The sequence below is a fragment of the Diadema antillarum genome, unplaced genomic scaffold (genome assembly GCF_040938485.1).
Source record: "Diadema antillarum isolate AM-2024a unplaced genomic scaffold, OU_Dant_1.0 seq00000392_RagTag, whole genome shotgun sequence".
In the NCBI taxonomy this organism is placed as follows: Eukaryota; Metazoa; Echinodermata; class Echinoidea; order Diadematoida; family Diadematidae; genus Diadema; species Diadema antillarum.
In genome coordinates this window covers 593,116-613,621 of record NW_027271387.1, presented here as the reverse complement: position 1 = coordinate 613,621, position 20,506 = coordinate 593,116, and the positions used below count along the sequence as shown (strand labels likewise).

The following is a 20,506-nucleotide window of genomic DNA, read 5'->3' as shown; positions in this document are numbered from 1 at the left end:
AACTGTGTACATATTTTGCAATTCTATAATGTAACTGCATTGTCCGAGTACAGCAATACGAATTATGTAATATTTTGAAATATAAATACACATTTACATCTTTTTCATTTACTTGCACAATTGTTTAGAATGTCGGGTGATCAGTCAATCTGATTTTCACAATGCCTCTATTAAAAACATTTTCAAATGAGCTCATGATCTCTTTTAATAAATACAATATACAACTTTTACTTATGTATGATACAGTTGTACTGAATAAAAAGTAGGTTTTATGCATCAAAAAATGTGTACAGACCAATAACTTTGCATGGAGTACATTTTATACCAAAAATATACACAATATTACGGTAAAAAAAAACACATTTTGATAAGAAGACTGCGGAATTTTAGGAAGTGCATGTTGTTTTCTTCAACAAACTTGGACGGACCTCAATATCACTTCATGCAGTTAAATAGCATATATGGCGGACCCTGTTTTATACAAATGGACAAATTTTATTGATTCTTTTTGTACATCACTGTTAATACACTACAAGTTCAGGCAAATGTTTACAGTAACTATTTACTGCTGTATGACAGGTTTGCAGAGAAAACCACTCATGAACTTTGTTGCCAGTAATTTGCAGCACATTCAGAACATTCAATCTAATCAAGGAGTTACGAGACACCTTGATTTAACTAATCTCCCTTAAACCCTCCTTCCCCTACTCTACAACTAAGACTGGATGCAGCATTCTTGCTGAATTGACTATGAAGCTTTTAACTCGTTGAGGACGAGTCCCGAGTATACTCGGTCCTCAATGGGTCAATACTGACCTGCAGACTTCACCATGGAATCACATACAACTGTATTGTAAGGCAATTCAACCTTCTGTCTCACCTGATCTTACATTTCAATCATTTACATATAAACATGAACCACCAAGGGCATAATCCCATGTTAATTCAACAAACATATCGAAAATACAAAATGTGTACACAGAATACACTCTCTGTAATATCAATCAACAGCAGCCTTGTAATAAACATCGACCAATCAATCAAGTTGATAAGTATTTTCATTTCATAGACATTTGAGCAAGTATGAAATTAAATATTTTTCATCACTTCCACAGATGGATTTAAGACTAAAGCCTCAGTGATTTGATGTCTTAGCAAAGGGACATAAATCACGAGCAATGAAGAGAATATGCAATGAACTGACATTGATCACGATAACATAATCATATTATTTCTTAACCCGTTGAGGACAGGCAAATTTTGCTACAACACGCATTTCCAATAGACCCCTGCCCAAGTGTACTCAGGACTCATCCTAAATGGGTTAGTATAGGGTATGTCTTCAGCTGTACATTAACAAACTCACTCACATGAATCAATGTGCTTCAGTCCAATAGAAATGCCATGGTGACACAATAGAAGATTATGTAATCTCCATTCACTGACAATTAGTTTCAATGACATTTGTGCCAACTGACATACAAGGCACAGTAAGGCCCGGTCAAAGGTTACTGTATTTCTAGCATGATATCTGGAGTTGTAGTAAGGGTATGAATACAAGGTCACTCAACACCAAATCAGCCATAAAAGAGTTTAACACTACATACCGAGTATCATGATAAACCTCACACATTAGAGCAAAACGGATAAAAACTTTGTTCCAATTTGAGCAAAGACTGTGAGGAGACACATCACAACCATGAGAAGTCCTTGCCAGATGTGTGGCATCTGTAGAACAGACGGGTTTGGCCCCTTCTCTCACACCCTTGGGCCCCGGTGGGATTGCCCCTCCCTCCTCCTGCCTTCTCTCTCACCCCGCCCCCGATGGTCCTTTTTCCTCTTGTTGTCACGGTGATGATCCCGGCTTCTTTTGGGAGCAGGATCTTTGGCGGTGCGCTATTCGAGATAGATAAAACACAACATCATACATTTGTAGTTCTCTGTAATCCAGTCCTGAATGCGAATAAAATTTCATGTCTATATTTCAATTCAAGTTTGAGTTATGGAAGGTTCGTCAAATCAAATTCAACTTTGGTAACTTGTACACTTACTGCATGAATGTCCCATGTATTATCAAAAAGCTGGGACACAAGAATATTGTAAATGATGGTATAAATCAAGGTATATCTTAGCCATCATTAGGCTCACAGGGAGTTTAAAGTCTTCTTTAGTCTTATTGTAATGTCTCATTGCAATGTTGCAAGCAAAAAATTTCAGTTACATTATGCTGAATAGGAGGGTATCTCTAGGCAACAACTGTAAATACATCAGAACATCTTTTCCTTTTTACTCACTGCTCTTATCACACTGTCATAACCAATACATACAATACAAAGCAATATCTTTTACAGTTTGCCTTTACAATGTATCCTACATTTCAATCTCAATCTACACGAAATCCCACTTACCAGTTTTCTTGAGTCTGCTTCTGAAATCTCCTCAATGAAATTTGAGGGCACAAGACCTTTTCTTCCTTTGATCTGCAAATGTTGTGATGAGAAAACAAACCTTTCACTGATACTATGCATCTACTTTGCCACATTGATAACAGACAGTCAGAGTGGATTTTAATGTTAAAGACTACTGCAAACGTGGAAATTTTCACGGTGTTGGAAATTTTCGCACATTTCAGAAGCTAGCACGAAAATGAAAGCACGCGTATATTTTTACGTGCCATAATGATGTTCGAGTAGTTGATGTCTTGATTCCATGGAATGAAAAACATGCAAAAGTCATCTTGCCCGGCCAAGCGTGAAAAATTAGTCGCACGAAAATATCTCCTTTTATGGAAACACAGATTTTTTTGGAATTGTATTTGACATAATAAAGGTAATCTTGACAACTTCTCCAAAAAATTACCAACTTAAAATACTATCAGTTGACATCATTCTACTGGCCATACAAAGGGCTCTTTGTGATATTTTGATAAAGCTTATGATATCCTTTGTATGAATATTCATAAACCCCTTGTGTGCTTTGAGTGCTGATTGGCCCAGAAAACCTCATAGCATTGTACACGCTGCCAAAAGTCCCTGGCACATACAGGGTTGAACTATTCTGCAAAAACAGAGATGGTACACAGGAGAGCAAACTACGGTACAAAATCCTAACAATACCCAACAGTCCTTGGTGATTCAGTAATACATTTGATGACTCACAAATGTTGTAAGCCGGGTTAATGATGACGCTGACAGTCTCCAATTGACGTTGCATAGATTTTATTGAACAAATCGAACAGTCCCAGTCTGCCGATATATGTATAAACTCCGCATTATCCTCAGCTACATGTCGAATACAGAATGAATAACAGATACAGGCCTATTAACTATTCAACATAGCAGAGCTCGTAGAGAATACATTTGTATGTCCATTCTCTCTCAAGTGAAAGTGAAGAAGCCAGAATCAATCAAATCTGCGTCATTATATTCACATGAAAAATAAAAGTTGCGTTGTGCCCATGCCAACCACACGCACAATGCGCCATCGGCATGGACACAACGTGCCTAAACGCATTGACGCAACAATAACAGACTGCATATTTCCATTTACCACACAAACAAGCAGATAATTATATCCACCCAAGCCACACACTCCCATGTACAGCAACAGATCATGATGTGATCCCCATACCTACCTTTCCGTGGTAAAATCCGTCCGCTCGTCGCGGTCCGTACACCGTGATCAAATCTCCTTCGGTAAAGGCAAGCTCATAGTCAGGATTGTCATTGGGCGAATGATGCTCTGGGTCATAGCTGTACACTGCCATGAACTTTATCAAAAGAGAGAGAGAGAGAGATATGTGGAGAAACTTGAAAACTTTAATCTGGACAGACATTCATGCAGGGCTTTTTCCAAAGCAAGACAAATATAGGCTCTTTACGTAAAAATGACTGTGAAATTTTGAGGGTTTTTCTTCTAGTGTGGAAATAAATCAAGCAAGAATGAATAAAAGACATTTGCTAGTCAGATGTAATTGTTTGTCAAAACAAGATCCTTTGAAAGAGGAGAGTGGAGGAGGGAGCAACTTAGGAAGAGTGGAAGGACAGAAAATAGTGACTGTCGAAGGGCAGCGGTGAGCTGGAAGTTGAGGTTGCACTAATGGAGACAGGGAAATAGGAGGCAAAGAGAGAGTTGTAAGAAAGAATAGAGTGAAAACCAGGTAAAGGGTTTGGAGCTGATGGGAGGAGAGATTAGATAAACCAGAAAGGGGGGGGGGGGGAGAGGGGAAGAAAAAGGCTAAAAATCATCCCACAGTGATGAAAATGATAATACAATTTGCTCCAGCCAATTTTAAGAATCCTTACCAGTCTTTCCTTCTGATTGCGAGCACCAGTGGAGGAAACATCTGAGCTGGCATCAGGCGCAGACTCACTCTTGCCCGACTCCGAGGGAGTGGAAGACGGAATGCTGGAGGTCTGGTTAAAAATGAGCTCCGTCATTGATGACGTCACTCCATTGATGGTCACTGAGCACATGCCAAACTTGTGAACAGACTTTACATAGATGCCATCGACTAGGGCCTGTAAAATAGTGGAAAATATTGACCAAATAATATGACCTTTCTGCAATGATTAAAGTAAGATAGCTTGAAACTCATTTTTAACCCTTCAACTGCTATTTGTTCACCAATCACCATGCATGCTGGAGAGCTTTTCTTCGCGATTTGGACAGATGTCTACAAACTAACTGTCAGTGATCCCGGTTATGGCATTGTGTAGCGCCATCTTGTGTTTGTAAGCTGTAGGCCTACGTACATGCTATGCTTATGGCAGCAAAATTTTAGCAATCAGCAATGACGATCCCAATGCTCATTCAGCAGATTTTAAATTACAATTTTAATTAATTTTCAATGATGATCATTGCCAGAATGATAGGGAAGGAGTTGAATTAGGTTAGGCAAGTTCAGCTTTAAACAAAAAGAAATAATTCAACTTGGTACCCCAGGGTACCAAAAATTGCATTATATAAAAAAGCTTGGCAGGTTGAAGGGATGGTACAGTATTGGTGTAGATGAGAATTTCTCTTTTAAGTTTTTGCGAGATACCAAGAAAACACTTATGGTATAGTACAGAGCATACCATTTTAAGAGGAATTCAAAGTTTATTTGATGAAAATCGGGTTTGGAATGACTGAAACATCCAAAAACAAAGTAAAACAAAGAGATCGTAATAAAGTGTGGGTCCCACACTTCATAAGAATCGCTCTTTTTTGGATATCTCAGCCATTTCACAACCAATTCTCATCAAATAAATGTTGAATCCCTGTGAGAATTACATGCTCTTTCATATTTCATGAGAGTTTTCTCATTATCTCAGCAACAAATATTAGAAACATGCAGTTAGGTCTCAACATGAACTATACACTCCCTTTAAGCTAAGTGCCTGGGCACACAAACAGTAGAGAAAGACTTAGAAGACTGTGTGATGGAGACTACCTTGGTCATGTGAGCACTGGACACAACCTGCTTCTGCTGGTCATTGACGTAGATCCTATAGCCCACGACCTCTGACCCATTGCTGCGACTCAGGATGTCCATGGAGGGAGGGGTCCAGGTGAGCAGGACGCTGTGCTTGCTGACCACTCGGGCCACAGAAAGGGACCGGGGAGGGTCAGGGATCCCTGCAAAGATGCAAGAATACATAGGTAATTGAGTCGGTCATTATAGTGCTCTAAATCTCTTCTTCAATGCCTACATACATAAAGTGAAGTAAACTTTAATACCAAGCTAATCTCTGAAGAGAATGTCACCTTCTTATGCGACACACTAGGTCATGTCATGTTACATTGATTGAGCATACTAAACAAAGAATGAACAACTATGTGAACACAATGAGGAAATTAAATGTGAATGGATTCATATCAATACTTAAAAATTATGTATACACACATAAAACAAGGAATACATATTGTATGTATATCTCTCCCCTTCTCTATCTATCTATCAATCAATCTATCTATCTATCTATTTATACGTGTGTGTGTGTTCACCATTATGAAGAGAGATAGGAAGTGAATAAAAAGATAAGATTCAAATACTTCTTTCATATATTGTTTCAGTATTGATATATCAAAAATTGTTATGCTAACATACACAATAACAAAACAATTACCTTATACTACACATAATCATGTTATACAATTTCTGAAAATATGGATCCCGTACCTGTACCACCACCCATTCCATTCAATGCAGCATGTCCTGGCTGGAGTGCTGAAGGCCCCAGATGTCCAGTCACTGCTTGGTTCCCAGCTAGATTGAGCACATTCTGATGGCTCAATGGCAGTACACCAACAGTAGAGGGAGCCATTCCTACCAAAGATGATGGCCCATTGGAAATGGGATGTTGGCCAACATTACCAGGTGGAGCAGCTGTGGGCCCCCCAAAGGGGTGGTATGCAGCAGCATTGTTGAGGGGTGGGTAGGCTGAATGGGTGTAGCCCTCAGGTGGGTGTTGCACAGGGAGACCATGACCATTGGTGTCAGTGCTTGGATGGCGGGGAGGGGGATGTTGGAGAGTACCCGTGGGCAACGGAGGGGGCATGGCAGGCAAGTTTGGCATCAGCAAGGAAGGCTGTGTGGGAGGTGCAGCAGGAAGAGGTACAGGTAGGGGTGCCTGGGGTAACCCTGACCCATCCACAAGGTCAAGACCCTCGGACCGGGGTGAAGACTGGGTGTCTAGCAGGCTGGCAAGGTCCGCAGCTACAGATCTCGACTGTGAATAACAACAAAATACTGGTTTACACACCACCAGCAGAACGTTTTCAAAAGCTACAAAAAAGAAAAGAAAAGGCCTTCTTCTGGTGACACTTCGGGGTTTCTTCAGCTGACAAGCAAAAAAAAAAAACAGGTCTTCAGCACAAAAGAAAAGCCTTACCGCACTCACACTTCAAGGTTTCTATTTATTTCTTTCTGGTGCCATTTACTCACTTCCGGGGTAAAAAAAGTGGGGGGACCCAAAGTAGTGACACCTTATGTATTCCTTTGTATGGTGCAAAAAAAGTGGTGGGGCCTGAGTCCCCCGTTCTGCTGGCCCTGTTCCATACACACTTCTAGCCAAGATTTCAGATTTCATGCTCATAAGAAACCTTGATTCCACTAAAAATCTCATGTAATCTAATCCTCAACTTAGAAAGCCTTGCAGAAAGAGAGATTGTGATAAATTGTCAAAACATTTTCTTTTCTTTTTATCTAAATTACTTGCAAAATTTTACTTGCACAGTATGACATTACCTTTGCCAGTCTTGACCTCCCTTTGTGAGATGCAGTAAAACCAATGGAGACTGGTGACTGAGTTTTCCTCCCTGAGCTTCCCAGACCAATACCATTAAGTGCCGAGAAGTGGTCTCCATTCAGCTCCTCGTGCATCTCCATGACATCAAGGCCATCCACAGTGATGTCATCAAGGGACGATCCGATGCCTCGTCGGTGAGAGGTTTTGCGCAGCAGCTCCTCGATGGATATCTCCTCTCCAGTGGGACTGGAATCCAGCAAGCGGTTGTCACTTCCGTGCGCTTCGCGTTTCAAGAACTCTTTCTCGTTTTCGTCCAAGAGATCAGAGAGGTCAAGAGTTTCTGCTGCATGCTTCCTTGATCTCCGGTGTCTGTTCGTCCCTGATGTCGGTTTATGGAATGTCTTCAGCGGTTCATTGTAAGCCTCTTCTGGGAGAAGGGTCGACATCTGTCCAATCTCGTCGAGAAGGTCAGATGATCTGTCTGATCGGATTCTCCCGATCTCCTGTTTTAATTTTCTGATGAGTTTATCACGCTCCTGACACTTGTTCGTCAAGTAAGAAACCTTGGCCTTTTATTTGCAGAAACAAAGAAAAACAAACAAAATATGCACATTCTACATAAACCAAGTTTCACTTGCATGATCAATGCCAAAAATAAGAGCTATTTTGTCTGACTCTAAAACTACACATACACTGCACCAACTTTCATCTGGTGAAACCATCAACGCAAGACCATGGCAAGAATAAGCATCTTGGAAAAAATATCTTGGTTGCCTTAGTGTAATGTTGCTTGTGTTTAATGCTACTCATAAATTTTGCCCATTAACTATCACTTAAAAGATATTTTTGTCTTCATCCCTAGTCAATATTTATCAACACACAAAGTGCAGTTGCACATACCCACAGTCAAAAGATTGTATGTCTACTCATGAAGTCAAGACAAAGTACAAACCTCATATTTTACTTTTTCTAAAGGAAGAATGTACTGTATGATGGTGCATTATCTTACATGCTTAAGACATTAAAAAACATTACAATTTGTACTTTCTAAAAAATAATGGGAAGAATCATGATTGGTCTTTCTATGCCACACAAATGAGGAATTCAACACAGCAACATTACAATCATGTGATCGGGAAGACTATTTTCAGGTCTACAATACGAAGCCTTTTCGAATGATTTCCTCACAATCAAATCATCGCAACTTCTAAATATACTTGCACTTTTCTAAAAAGGTAAGTCTCAAATACTTTGCTATTTCAAATAATCTAATTCTCAATGCAAATCCAATCCTATCCATGCTTTTGATATTTTCTCTTAATATCAATTTTGGATGGGAGATTGATCGCAGCATAAATTTGTCAGCATTTTCAGCAACAGTGAGGGGAGAGTGAATTTTCTTTTTCTACCTACCTTCAGGGGAGCTACAGCCAGCTCTGCCTCATTTCTCTCATGCTCCAAAGTCTCCACCTGTGGGAAGCAATGAGGGGCATGATAATCTGTGGTTACCGAGAGGAGAGAAAGTTTATCCCTAGCATAACCAGTCCCACAAGTGTAAGATTTGATAATATGGACGGAAAAGTCTTCTTCTTAAGTATATGGTACAACACGCTGCACAGAAAAGTTTGTTCACGACAGCTAGTGGCATCATTCACACGTAACTACCGGTAAATGTCAGACTATAGATAATACTTTAGATAATATTTACACTGTCCTATCGATATGCAACACTAAAACACATGTGCCATCTACAAAGTGAAAGGCTCTTGAAAGGATGAAACCTACCTGTTCTTCCAGTTTGCGGAGGTCTTGCTCAAGCTCTTTTGTGTAAGCATCTTCAGTGTTGATGGTGTTAAGCCTCTCCTGTAGGCAAGCATTGTCTTCCTCTAGTCTTAACTCATTCTTTGTCTGTATGGGGATGGAAGGGGTAAAGGATTAGTTTGTGGTTTCTTGGATCTTAGATAAGTAGACCTCCCAAACATCTCCTCTGGAGTTTTAACTGGAGGTTGCATAGAGGGTTTAATATATCACTGAACAAGGCATATGAAACTTGAATCTTAAAACCACAATTAGTCAAGCTGGGCTAGTTGGTTTGATTTTTGTATGAAACAAAAGTGCTTTATCAATAAAGGCTCACAGGTATGATTACAATATAACAACAACACCAACAAGAATAGTATAAGCAAGAAATCTTGAACACTCATTGGCTGTTCCCATGGGAGTTGCTGAAGATAAGAGAACAAGTCTTTTATCCGACAGGGCTATGATGCTCGTCCACCTGTCTCGCCTGTCCATTTATCCATTTGTCTATTTGTCTATTTGTCTGTCTACCTATCTATCTATCTATCAATCTATCTATCCATCCATCCATCCATCCATCCATCCAGAACTACAGGTTATACTTAAGAGTGAAGACAGGTTGACAACAATTTAGTAAAGGGCAAAACTAGAATATTTCATTGAAATGCAACTTTGAGTAATAGTGAAAATAGCTGAGCGAGATTATAATCAGATCCAATGGAAGGATGTGGGTACATCACAGTTTCATAATCTGTTCTGGCAGTGAACAAAACAATATTCTACTCGATTCAAAGGACCATAAATAAAAGTGTGTGGATATCAACAGCTGCCTATATGAATTTTCTATCCTTCCCCTCCCCTTTTCCTGCAGGATTTATTCAAAAAGTTTAATAATTACCTTCTCTTGGAGCATCTTCTGAGCCTGCTGAAGCTTTCTCTCCATGGCATCCTGGCCCCGGGCGGAGAAAGAGCTCCTCCGTAGCTCTGTCTTCAGTTCCCCGACGTGGCTCTCCAATGGCTCCAGTTCGGACACTCGGCTCTGGAGTCTCTTGTTCTACACAGGGTCGGGGAATTCAGGAAGAGATACAGGGGGCGGCATTTTATGAATCACTTTGTCAAATTTTTTTTTCTGACAAACTGTTATAAGCTACTGAAATCCTTGCACCTGATTGGCTGAGAGCAAATTTGTCCAACAGATTTGTTATACAACATGCTTCATGAAATGCCCACCCCCCCCCCCCTCCAGATTTCAAGAAAAGTGAAAGATCTGTCTCAAATGCTCCTAAGGGTCTGACAGGCCATTGTTTATCTAAATCAATGGTTCTTGCATTGACTTGTTTTTATTGCAACTGATTGACAAAGTGGCCTTCGTCTATGTAAATAGGCAGCATTTATTCAGTGTTTGAAGTAGTTCAGTATAGAATAAATAGCCATTATGAAAATCATGGACATACTTATGTATAGGCCTACAATCCCAACAGGGTATGCATGCCTGGAGAAAGAAAATATGCTGTGATATGCCATGCACTTGTACTCCAACTGGAGAATAAATGAAGAGTTTTATCGCAAAATGAGGTAAGCACCATTTTTTGGTAGAGCAAAATTAAATCTTTCCAGTCCAGTAATACTTCACTAGTAACATAACAAGGAATATTCTAGAAGGTATTATCAGAAATACCCTGTATTTTCTTGTTATTTTCTTTGTTTTTTAGCAGCTTCAATCACAAATATGTCAACTTAACATGAATGGATTCAGCTCATTCTGTGATAAAACTCTTCAAATACTGAGTGTGTAGTCTATCACTAGGTCACCCCATACAGGTTACAATTCTTTGTACCTCAGCCTTGAGTGAGACTAGCTGGGTGGAGACCTCAGCTGCCTGCAGCTTGCCTTGCTCCTCCACCAACTGTCCCTCATCCCTCAGCCTCATCCGCTGTCTCAGGTTCTCCAGCTGGTCTGTCGCCAGCTGTAAGGAGCTCTCCTGTGCACCATGGGAAGATGGAAGCAGAAAAGTGGTACAGGTGACTCCCATTATAACAAAGTCTGCGGGACCGGCAGTTTTCTTTCATTATATTAAAACATCATTGTAGCTGATCAGTAAGGTACATAAAGATATAATAATAATAATGATAATAGCAATAATGATAGTAACAATAATAATAATAATAATAATAATAATAATAATAATAATAATAATAATGATAATAATAATAATAATAATAATAATAATAATAATAATAATAATAATAATAATAATAATAATAACAACAATAATATCAATAACAAAAATAATAATGATAATAATAATAATAATAATAACAATAATAATAATAATAATAATAACAATAATAATAATTATTATAATTATAATAATGATAATAGAGAGACTCTTATAAAGCACTCATTCTACCTAAAAAGATACTCATGGTGCTGTAGAACAGAGTACATACGTATCACATTACAACAGAGTATAACAGAAGATAATAAGAACAATGAACAAACAAACAATATAAGTACACATATACATACAGGTAAACAATTGTCAATTGTCAATTGATTGTTTATTCATTGTAGATGATAATTTTGGGACCTGAACTTTTACTTCCTTGTAACAAGAATGTTGGCATAACTGTGTTTAGTATAACACGAGTGCACTGTATAAGTTTGTGCACATCTCTTTCAGGACTTTGAAACTTAACAGTTATAGCAATGTCCTCTGAAAGACTAACACATACACATACACATGGTGTGGGAATGAGTTTCATGATAATCCAGGGTATATGTTTGGTCAAATGATGTTATCCTCTCATCCAGGGATGGCAGTAACAATTCAAAACTTTTAAAAATTTCAAAAGTTTTCAACTATAAGTCTGATGCATATACATGCATATGGTATGATAATGAGTTTCAGCATACAAGATAATGCAGGGTATATGTTTTGATCAAATGTTGTAATCTTCTCATCCAGCGATGGTGGTAACAAAACTTATAAAAAATTCATAAGTTTTGAACGGACTGCCTGATTTTCCTCAAACTTTGCTGATGTGTTCTACTACTATATAATTGCTTGCATTCTCTCAATCCACAAATATACTTGGTTCCATTCTCCTTTCAAGTCAAAGTATTTTGAACTCTTGGAACAAAACACAAGACACAAGGAAACATTTTCCCCAGGAAAGGAACATCACACTAAAGCACTTGAAATGTGGATATTTCTTGTTGCCATGAATATTATCATTTTCTGTTGCTTTTCTCTCTACAGGCAATGAATTTCAGCCACACTGGACCAGAATCTGACCTTTGACAGTAGTTCATTCTCCTTCTTCAAGAGATCAGCCTTCAGCCTCCCCAGCTGAGCATCATGGGAATGAATCAGCTGTTCCTTCTCTCGCAGCTTCTCTTGGCTTCTCTCCAGCTGGATCAGAGGAGAGGAATTATGGGTAATTATTAATTGATAACACCCTGCCACATTTTTGTTTGCTTATTCAGCAGTAAATATCAATAGATCTCAGTTTACTAGTAGTACGGGTTGATGACTTAAGAAAAAAAGAAAAGCTTGACATGTTGAAACAGATGAATTACTGTATCAAATGGCATGGTACTGTATATATGTTACCATCAGGAGGTTGGTAACCTACAGGAAGAGATATTGCTATATCAAAACATTATGAATAAGTTCACCACATCTCACTTACATTATGACCATAGCCAAGGTACCATGCATGCAAATATTACTGTCATAAAATAAGTTTCTGTTGTTTTTCATTTTAAGCAATTATTCATCTTTCTCACAATCATGAAATAGTTTGTCATCCATGGAAAGTGAATTCATAGTCAAATTTTGAGATAACATGAGAAACTAAACCAAACAAGAGTCAAACCACATCTGACAAATATCATTTTCAGTTAATTTTAGCATTATCTCTAGTCTTGTGTGCCTGCTTCCACAAATCCTCTTTGTATCTCTTTATTATTTTTTTTTTTTTTGGCTGTCGCACCACAAAGTTCTTAATTCTGACCATATCTGATATGCTGATAGGGTTCTGTACCATCAGTCCTAATGTAAAAGTGCTCATTTATGTAAAGGATAATTTGTATCACTCTTAGCTGTTTGGATACTTTGCACAAATGTCAAGCCTAATTCAGAAATTGGGTACTTTAACTGGAAAGACAAGATCAAAATATACTATCATATGAAAGGCAAAATTATAAACTGCAAACATCACAGATTAATGCAAATGTGAAATATACATAGTAACCCCATGAACAACTGGCTTCATCAGAAGCTAAAAAAAAAATGCACTCTTCTGTGAAAGATTAAAAGTTCTCTTTGTACTTTTCTAGCTCTCATCATGATATTGATTACAGAAAGATCTGAGTGTTTATATTGCTCGAATAAAGAACAGATATTCCATCATATCTATAAATTGAGGCATATGGCCTAATGAAGAAGTAGCCTATCAAGTTATGTGAAGTCAATGTGACATTTAGCAGTCCTCAAAATGTTTGTGTAACTGTGACCCTGATGACATACAGGTACGTGTTTCTCTGGAGGTAGCATGCTTGTAAAAGGCATGGTGCTCAAAGGGTTAAATCACAAGGGCACACATACCAAACACAAATACAATTTAACAGCATGAGTGCATGCACTATTAATGACTAGTTCTACCATTGACACATTCATCGTACATAATCTCATGTATTTAATATTCACTCAGCAGCATTGATTTTCTTATAAGAATTTATTCTTTTAATGCTGATAATGAAAGTTTAACTAAGTCATGAGCTTTTTTGCATGATAACTCAACATTTCCAGATCATGGATGAAAAAAAAAAAATGAAGCATGTCCATTGATTTGTTTAAGATCCCATCTGGTTCAGAAATGTACACATCATATGTCCCACAATTAAAAAGTTTACAACTGTTGCTATGGTAGATTTGGTATTAACCCATTGAGGATGAGTCCCGAGTATACTCGGACAAGTGTCTCTGGGAAATTCATGTTGTAGCAAAATCAGCCCATCCTCAATGGGTCAAATAATTGAAAGAAAGGGTGGAAAGTTACACTTGTGTTACTGTGCATTTTTAAGATTTCAGGTTTCAGTTGATATCTTGTCCAAATTTTATGGTCAAACAGATTGACCATTTCTATGGGTGAATTGCTTTTCTAGTATTGGAATTTGTTTGGGGGAACTTGGGGTTGTTGCTGTTTTGAATTCTTTTTAAAGTGGCAATAAATCGGTCCTGATATTATCTTTTAAATTCACAGTAAATATTCTTCTATCAAGATTTATCAAATTTCTGTGGGTGAGTTGGTTTGGGGGAATTTTTCTCATGTGGTCAGGGGTTGATCCTGATTTCATTTTATTAATCATTTATGCCACGAGATGACCAGGAGATAAGCAAGAGAAATGAGTGCAATCACATGGTCAAACTTGGCTGGACAAAATTCCATGGGTGTATGCATGAGGCCATGTCCAAAATGATTTCTTTTTGTTGTTGTTGGTTTTGGGTTTGGTTTTTTTTTCAGAACTGCAAAAAGTCCTACACAGTGCAGTTGCGGAGTATGATCTCTTTACTTTTATGTGATGGCACATGTGTGAGATGAATTTACAGTTGTACTTTGCCAAATATTATGCTGTTGGAAGCATCTTTTTGAAGTTAGGTTTCAACTGGTTTGCCTTGACCATGCCAGATGAAATGTGGATGAATTAAAAGCCTGGAATGCCTACATTATACTTTGATCAAGATTTTTTTAAACTGTCTTTTACTGATAGTGTATTTTGTGATACAAGGTTACATATATCACTCCACATGTATTTCAGAATTATCATAATTCTGGGAGGTACCAAATTCTTTCTAAAGCTGGATTTGATGATACATTGGAGTGCATGACAAGTGTTCTTCAAAACAAGAAGTGTAAATCAAAAAAAGAGTGGGTTTGTGAGGCATCATATCTTTCAAGCATTAGTTACATTAATTTCACACTACTATAAATTCCAGGTAGTTACTGGCCTCTATATTAGGAACTAAATTAGAGTATCAAAATCATTCATTGGCATGAAAAAATCTGTCACATGAAAAAGACATTAATGACAAATATGATATTAAATCAATACAATAGTATATACAGCTTAATTTGCACTGGGTAGCCTCTTCAGTGTAAACGATGTTGTTCGAGAGGGCCCTGTTATTATCATCATTGCCACCAATATACCATTGTCAGGTATAACCCATAGATACAGATGGGCTAAGAGGGACATTATGGATATGTGATTCACACCTGGGTCCACCAATTTACAGTCTAGGACTCCTCCACTATACCAAAGTGCAACCACAACATTAACAGCACGGGTGCAAGTGACATGCTAGATCTTGAGCTTTAATTTCAATGAGACCAAAGTATATAGGCTATTTGAAGTTGCTATATGAATAAAAGTTTATAATACTGTACCAGATATTGGGGTATGGCCAAATAAACTGGACATCTCTAGTCAAAGGGCACATTTTCTAATGATACAACTAGAATTTACTCAATTGATTATTCCAAGAAAGAATCATTTTCAAGCACAGTTAGCTTTGTCATCATGCCCTGTAAATTACATTGTTAGTTATCAAATGTTCATAATTAATCATACATTGTACATCACCACAACCTTGTCAAAAGGGGGATAGCTTTGTTAAGGAGGAAGGGATGGGGCAGGGGGAGGGTGGTAGAATGATTTTTGGTGGATGGAGGTGGGGGGACAGGGGTGAAACACCACTGGTACTGAAGCAGAAGATGGGAATGAGATGTAATGGAAAGTGGCTGAAATGGGTGGGGTGGGGTAGGGTGGGGTGAAACACCACTGTTAAAGCTGCAGAACACCAAAGTGAGCATGGGGAGGGTGATGAGGATTTGAGTAGAGGCGGGGGTGAGACAATCTCCATAAAGGTTTAAGCCGCACACAGCAAAACCATGCCAGAAGGTGCGCACCATCTCCATTTCCTTTTTCCACACACATTACCTGGTCCTTTAGTCTCCACTTGATCATTTCTTCTGAACTACTAGTCTTGTCTGCGTGAGACAAGGCTTCCAACTTGGGGTAAGGAGATAGGAAAGGAGCATTATCTAGCCGGTAATTTCAGTTTTATTTTTTGAAGTAATCCCATCTCCTAAAGCACACTAGTCTGTGCCATGAAATAATTAACTAAAACAATATTCCACCACAGAAAGAAAAGTTTGTCATCATTATATTAAAGCAAAGTTGCAAATGGTAATTGTGATGACTCCAGGAAGAAAAAGGGGAAAAGGATTTTGTGTGAACATAGGCCTATCACTGAAAACTTATTATCCAAATACACTTATAACCAGGTGGTTCACATTCACAAATCTCATATTGTAATGGCACTTGCTTTGTTTTTTTGTATTTAATAGAAAAGATGTTGTTGTAGTTAAAATATACACTACTGGTACAGCTAGAAGCAGTGGTCCAAGTGGAGTGGACATAATGTCTACTTGTGTTTGTTTTCATACTACAGATTTTTGGTTTTGTCTGTTCTGTCACATTTCATATTTGGTTTCGTTCTCCCTCTGCTTACAAGAAAAAGTTCATTTGTAGTGTTGAATATATTGTTTAGAAAAGTTGATTTGATAAATCACTCCCATAAGATACTGTTCTGGGGTATAATTACATTGTAAATCTAATCAGAAGCTTAGCACAAGTACATTGCAGATGGATATCTGCAATGTAAGAAATTAGTTTGAATTCCACCAAAACAAGCATTTACACCATAGATTAAAAGCTGAACAAATGCTACAGAGAAGTTTTCAAAACTATCCCACTAGTTAAGGAGCCAGCTGTAATCTTGAATTGATGCGGTCCTCCTGCAGACCCTGGACCCACCTGTGACTTGAGACGGACCAGCTCCATCTCCTTCTCCTTCATCTCCGTCTTCAGTCTCGTCACCTGTCGCTCCTTTTCCTCGAGTTCAAGGTCACGGCTCTGGAGCTGGGCAATGAGAATAATGTTGCACCGGTTTTTATGCTCTTAATCAATGGCCTTGTGCAGAGTATGAGATACATGTTTCCCAAGTTTCTCTGGTACATGCATTTAGAGGATTTCTAATATACTTAGCAGTGGTCTTTTCTCCTCGAGGCTAGGCAATATTTATGATATGTTTCATGACATATATTATATATTGTAAGTCTTTACACTGTAACTGTGAACAGCAGAATCATAAGGAGGGAAGGGACTTTTTTGAGGCTGTGTTCTCTGCAACATCTGAAAATATGGTCACCACAAGATCCATTCATGTTTGATCTTGTATTTTCTCCTCAAGTCAAGGCAATGCTTATGATATGTTTTATGACATATTTCATCTTAAGTATATAAAATGTAATTGTGAAAGGTAGAATTATTAAGAAGGAAAGGACTTTTTTTAGGTGATGTGCTCTGTGACATCAGAAAATACAGCCATCACAAGGAACATACAGTTTGAAAATCTCTCATAGCTGGGGTATATTCATGATATCTTGACTGCCATCTAAACTTGTTGCCTCCTAGAAATATGACTCCCTGAGCATTTGATATATGTTACACTTGATTTCAACCAGCAATGGCTTAAAGTCATTGAAACATAAATTTGCATATGGTGCTATAATTATAGGAAATACTAGTAGGTACATTGCATATTGACTGAGTTGTATTACCTTGTGCTGTAGTTCCCTGGCATCGCTGGCTCCTTGGAGCTGACGTTTCATTTGGTCTCGCTCAACCCTCAGCTGCCGCAGCTCTTCTTCTTGATGCTGTGTTCAAACATTTATTGTTGATAGTTAGAAAAGTTCTTCCTCCTTTTTCCTGATTTTATGAGGGGGGGGCATTTTCAACTGTTCTTTTACACGTTGTATTTTGAAACTACATGAACACAAAGTTTTAACCCATTGAGGATGGGCTGACTTTGCTACAACACGCATTTCCCATAGACCCCTGCCCAAGTATACTCAGGACTCGGCCTCAACGGGTTAAGAGTAGACATGGGCAAAGTTATGAATATTTTTATAATATAGCTGCATGCACCCAAAGACATTACTCACATATGGTTGTAATTGTAGTAAACATATCTGCAATTATTATTTGAATGTTTTATTCTTAAATCATGTGTACTTAGACAAATGAACAAATTGTAGATCACCTGAAAATATTGTTCATATTACAATACAATGCAGGATAGATTTGTGAGCTTAAGATAGCTACACACAATAATCAAAGTGACTGCACTCCACAAGTATTTACAATGAGATTAAGATGAATGCTCGTTTATGCAAATATAACAGAATCCAGATTAAAACAATGACATTAACTTACAGGTATCAATCATGTAGGTAAAGAAGACCAAATATGAAATGTGACCCGCTACAACAAAATGATCCTAAAGTCGGGCGAGGTCGATTATTTGAAAATTGCATGATATAATCCCCTAATCTTTCTGCTTTAAATTGATATATAACATATTTTATAAAAATAATCGGCTGCGGAGATATCGATGTTTAAAAAGAGAGCATGTCGAGACGTCTGGAAAATCACTGTTTCGAGAAAAGCGCCCTAGAAGTCTTCCTTTCAACACAATCGCGATCAAGGGACACGCAAATCAGTTTTCACCTCTGGACAATAGAAGGTAAACCCTAGCAACCCCCGAAGAGTTCATTCAAGCACATCAGCGTCGGCGGTCTCCTCACCAACCAATCAGTGACCAGGATGTGAGAAGCGGCTGAGCATAGCGCACCCCGCCCGCACGCACCAGTCGACTGGGCAGTGTGCGAGCTTCACGCTTCGGTTAACAGCAAGCAGCAAACTGACCAATGAGATCGCTCTGGTCGTTGTTAGGGGCGGAACCTATCTGTGGCGCTCAATCCAAATTTTCGAACCAGTTTCTGCTTCGTTGAAACGCCAAAAAAAAACATGGCTCAGAAAAACACTATTTTTTGGTCTTTCCTTTGATCATTTTGCTTCAAAATTTCGACAGATGATAGAACTCCAATAATAATAATAATAGACTCCAATAATATATTAAAATCAGAAAATCGTAAGTTTTGACCAATTTTAATGCTCTGACTTCAAACTCGATTTTCACGGCTTCGACCGTGCGTGACTTTAGGACCTTTTTGTTGTAGCGGGTCACAAATGTTAATGCTGAATCAAGATCCACAAATCCCATAAATAAATCTGGACCTTCTCCTAAATTCCGAACTCACGTTGGTTGTCTTGGTCAATTCTAGCACCTTGGTCTTAAGGCGGCCGAGTTCGCCGTGCTCTTTCTCCTTCTCCCCATTCTGCCAATCCAGCATCTTCTTCAGCCAGAGAGGGGTGCCAGGTTTGGGGGCCACAGGGGGCCCGCGGGAACCTGGGGCGGCTGGCAGGCGGAGCTCCGCAGGGCCCATGTGAGTGTCCTGGGAGTGGGAGGCGGTCAGCTCCGGTTCAGTGGAAGAAGCGGGGATGCTGAGGAAGAGATTGAAAGAGGAAAATATATCAACTGAATTTATCAACCCCCTCAGAACTACCTCATTTAGATACCATAGCCATCTTATGCGGTGTTGTTGCCTGTGGTAATAAAAGAGTTAACCTGTGGGAAGGTGATGAATAATAGAGGGTTATATACTTCATTTTGACAGGTATAGAAATAGCCTTTGATTACTCAAGATTTAACTTAACTGCAATAACTTTGACTGCAGTAGCAACTATCCCACACCACATCTGACACACTTGCATGTAATTCTGATATTTTTTATACTTTTGCCTACTTATATGTTAAAGAGAAGATGACACACAGATTTATGATGTGGGTAGTGTAGAAAGTCACATACCTTCCTTAAGATAAACCTCCAATTTTGATACTAAAATATGAATTGAGCACTCTGCCTAATCATTTATTATTCGCATCTACCATCATTATCATTATCATCATCTTCATTATCATTATCATCATCCCCCTAATCATAATCATCATCACCATCATAATAATTATCATCTTCATAATGATTTTCATCACCGAGGTTTGCAGGCATACCGTAACTGAGGATGTTGGACAGAAGACTGTAGGTATGGTTCTCCAGACAGAGGACCATCAAACCCATCTTCTTCATCCATCTCGTTGCCATGGGCAACAGGTGGTGGTATGGATGGGAGAGGGGGTGCTGGGGCCAGGTCAGAGACGTCGGACGAGGTGGAGGTGGTGCGTCGTCGACCGGTCTTCTGCTGCTGGCCCGGGGGCGCTGATTCAGGGAGAGGTGGCGGCTCAGAGGACAGGGAAAAGTCCTGGTCATCACTCATGGAGGATCCAACTTGTAATCTGTCAATCTCATCCACTGAAATTAAGATATGATTAATACTCAAAATTATCAACATATACACACACACACACACAAAGAAAAAACTTTTTTTCCATCATTACAGAGTTACAGTTTTTTCCTTCACTTTATTTCAATTCAATTCA

General features: G+C 38.6%; 1 protein-coding gene across 1 annotated transcript in view; it reads right to left on the bottom strand.

Annotated features, from left to right (window-relative positions):
• Nucleotides 1-1,140: 1,140 nt before the first annotated feature.
• Nucleotides 1,141-20,506, bottom strand: part of LOC139731974 (uncharacterized) — a 46,727-nt gene continuing 27,361 nt past the window's right edge. The window contains exons 17-33 of the mRNA XM_071642848.1: nucleotides 20,108-20,378; nucleotides 19,269-19,512; nucleotides 17,727-17,822; nucleotides 16,921-17,025; nucleotides 16,042-16,113; nucleotides 12,332-12,448; nucleotides 10,871-11,014; nucleotides 9,931-10,086; nucleotides 9,018-9,140; nucleotides 8,646-8,702; nucleotides 7,232-7,801; nucleotides 6,170-6,713; nucleotides 5,435-5,619; nucleotides 4,305-4,520; nucleotides 3,635-3,769; nucleotides 2,409-2,480; nucleotides 1,141-1,896 (exon numbers count right to left, since the gene is read on the bottom strand). Coding sequence (XP_071498949.1) covers nucleotides 1,759-1,896; nucleotides 2,409-2,480; nucleotides 3,635-3,769; nucleotides 4,305-4,520; nucleotides 5,435-5,619; nucleotides 6,170-6,713; nucleotides 7,232-7,801; nucleotides 8,646-8,702; nucleotides 9,018-9,140; nucleotides 9,931-10,086; nucleotides 10,871-11,014; nucleotides 12,332-12,448; nucleotides 16,042-16,113; nucleotides 16,921-17,025; nucleotides 17,727-17,822; nucleotides 19,269-19,512; nucleotides 20,108-20,378 — 3,245 coding nt within the window. The 3' untranslated portion in view covers nucleotides 1,141-1,758. The remainder of the gene's footprint in view (nucleotides 1,897-2,408; nucleotides 2,481-3,634; nucleotides 3,770-4,304; nucleotides 4,521-5,434; nucleotides 5,620-6,169; nucleotides 6,714-7,231; nucleotides 7,802-8,645; nucleotides 8,703-9,017; nucleotides 9,141-9,930; nucleotides 10,087-10,870; nucleotides 11,015-12,331; nucleotides 12,449-16,041; nucleotides 16,114-16,920; nucleotides 17,026-17,726; nucleotides 17,823-19,268; nucleotides 19,513-20,107; nucleotides 20,379-20,506) is intronic.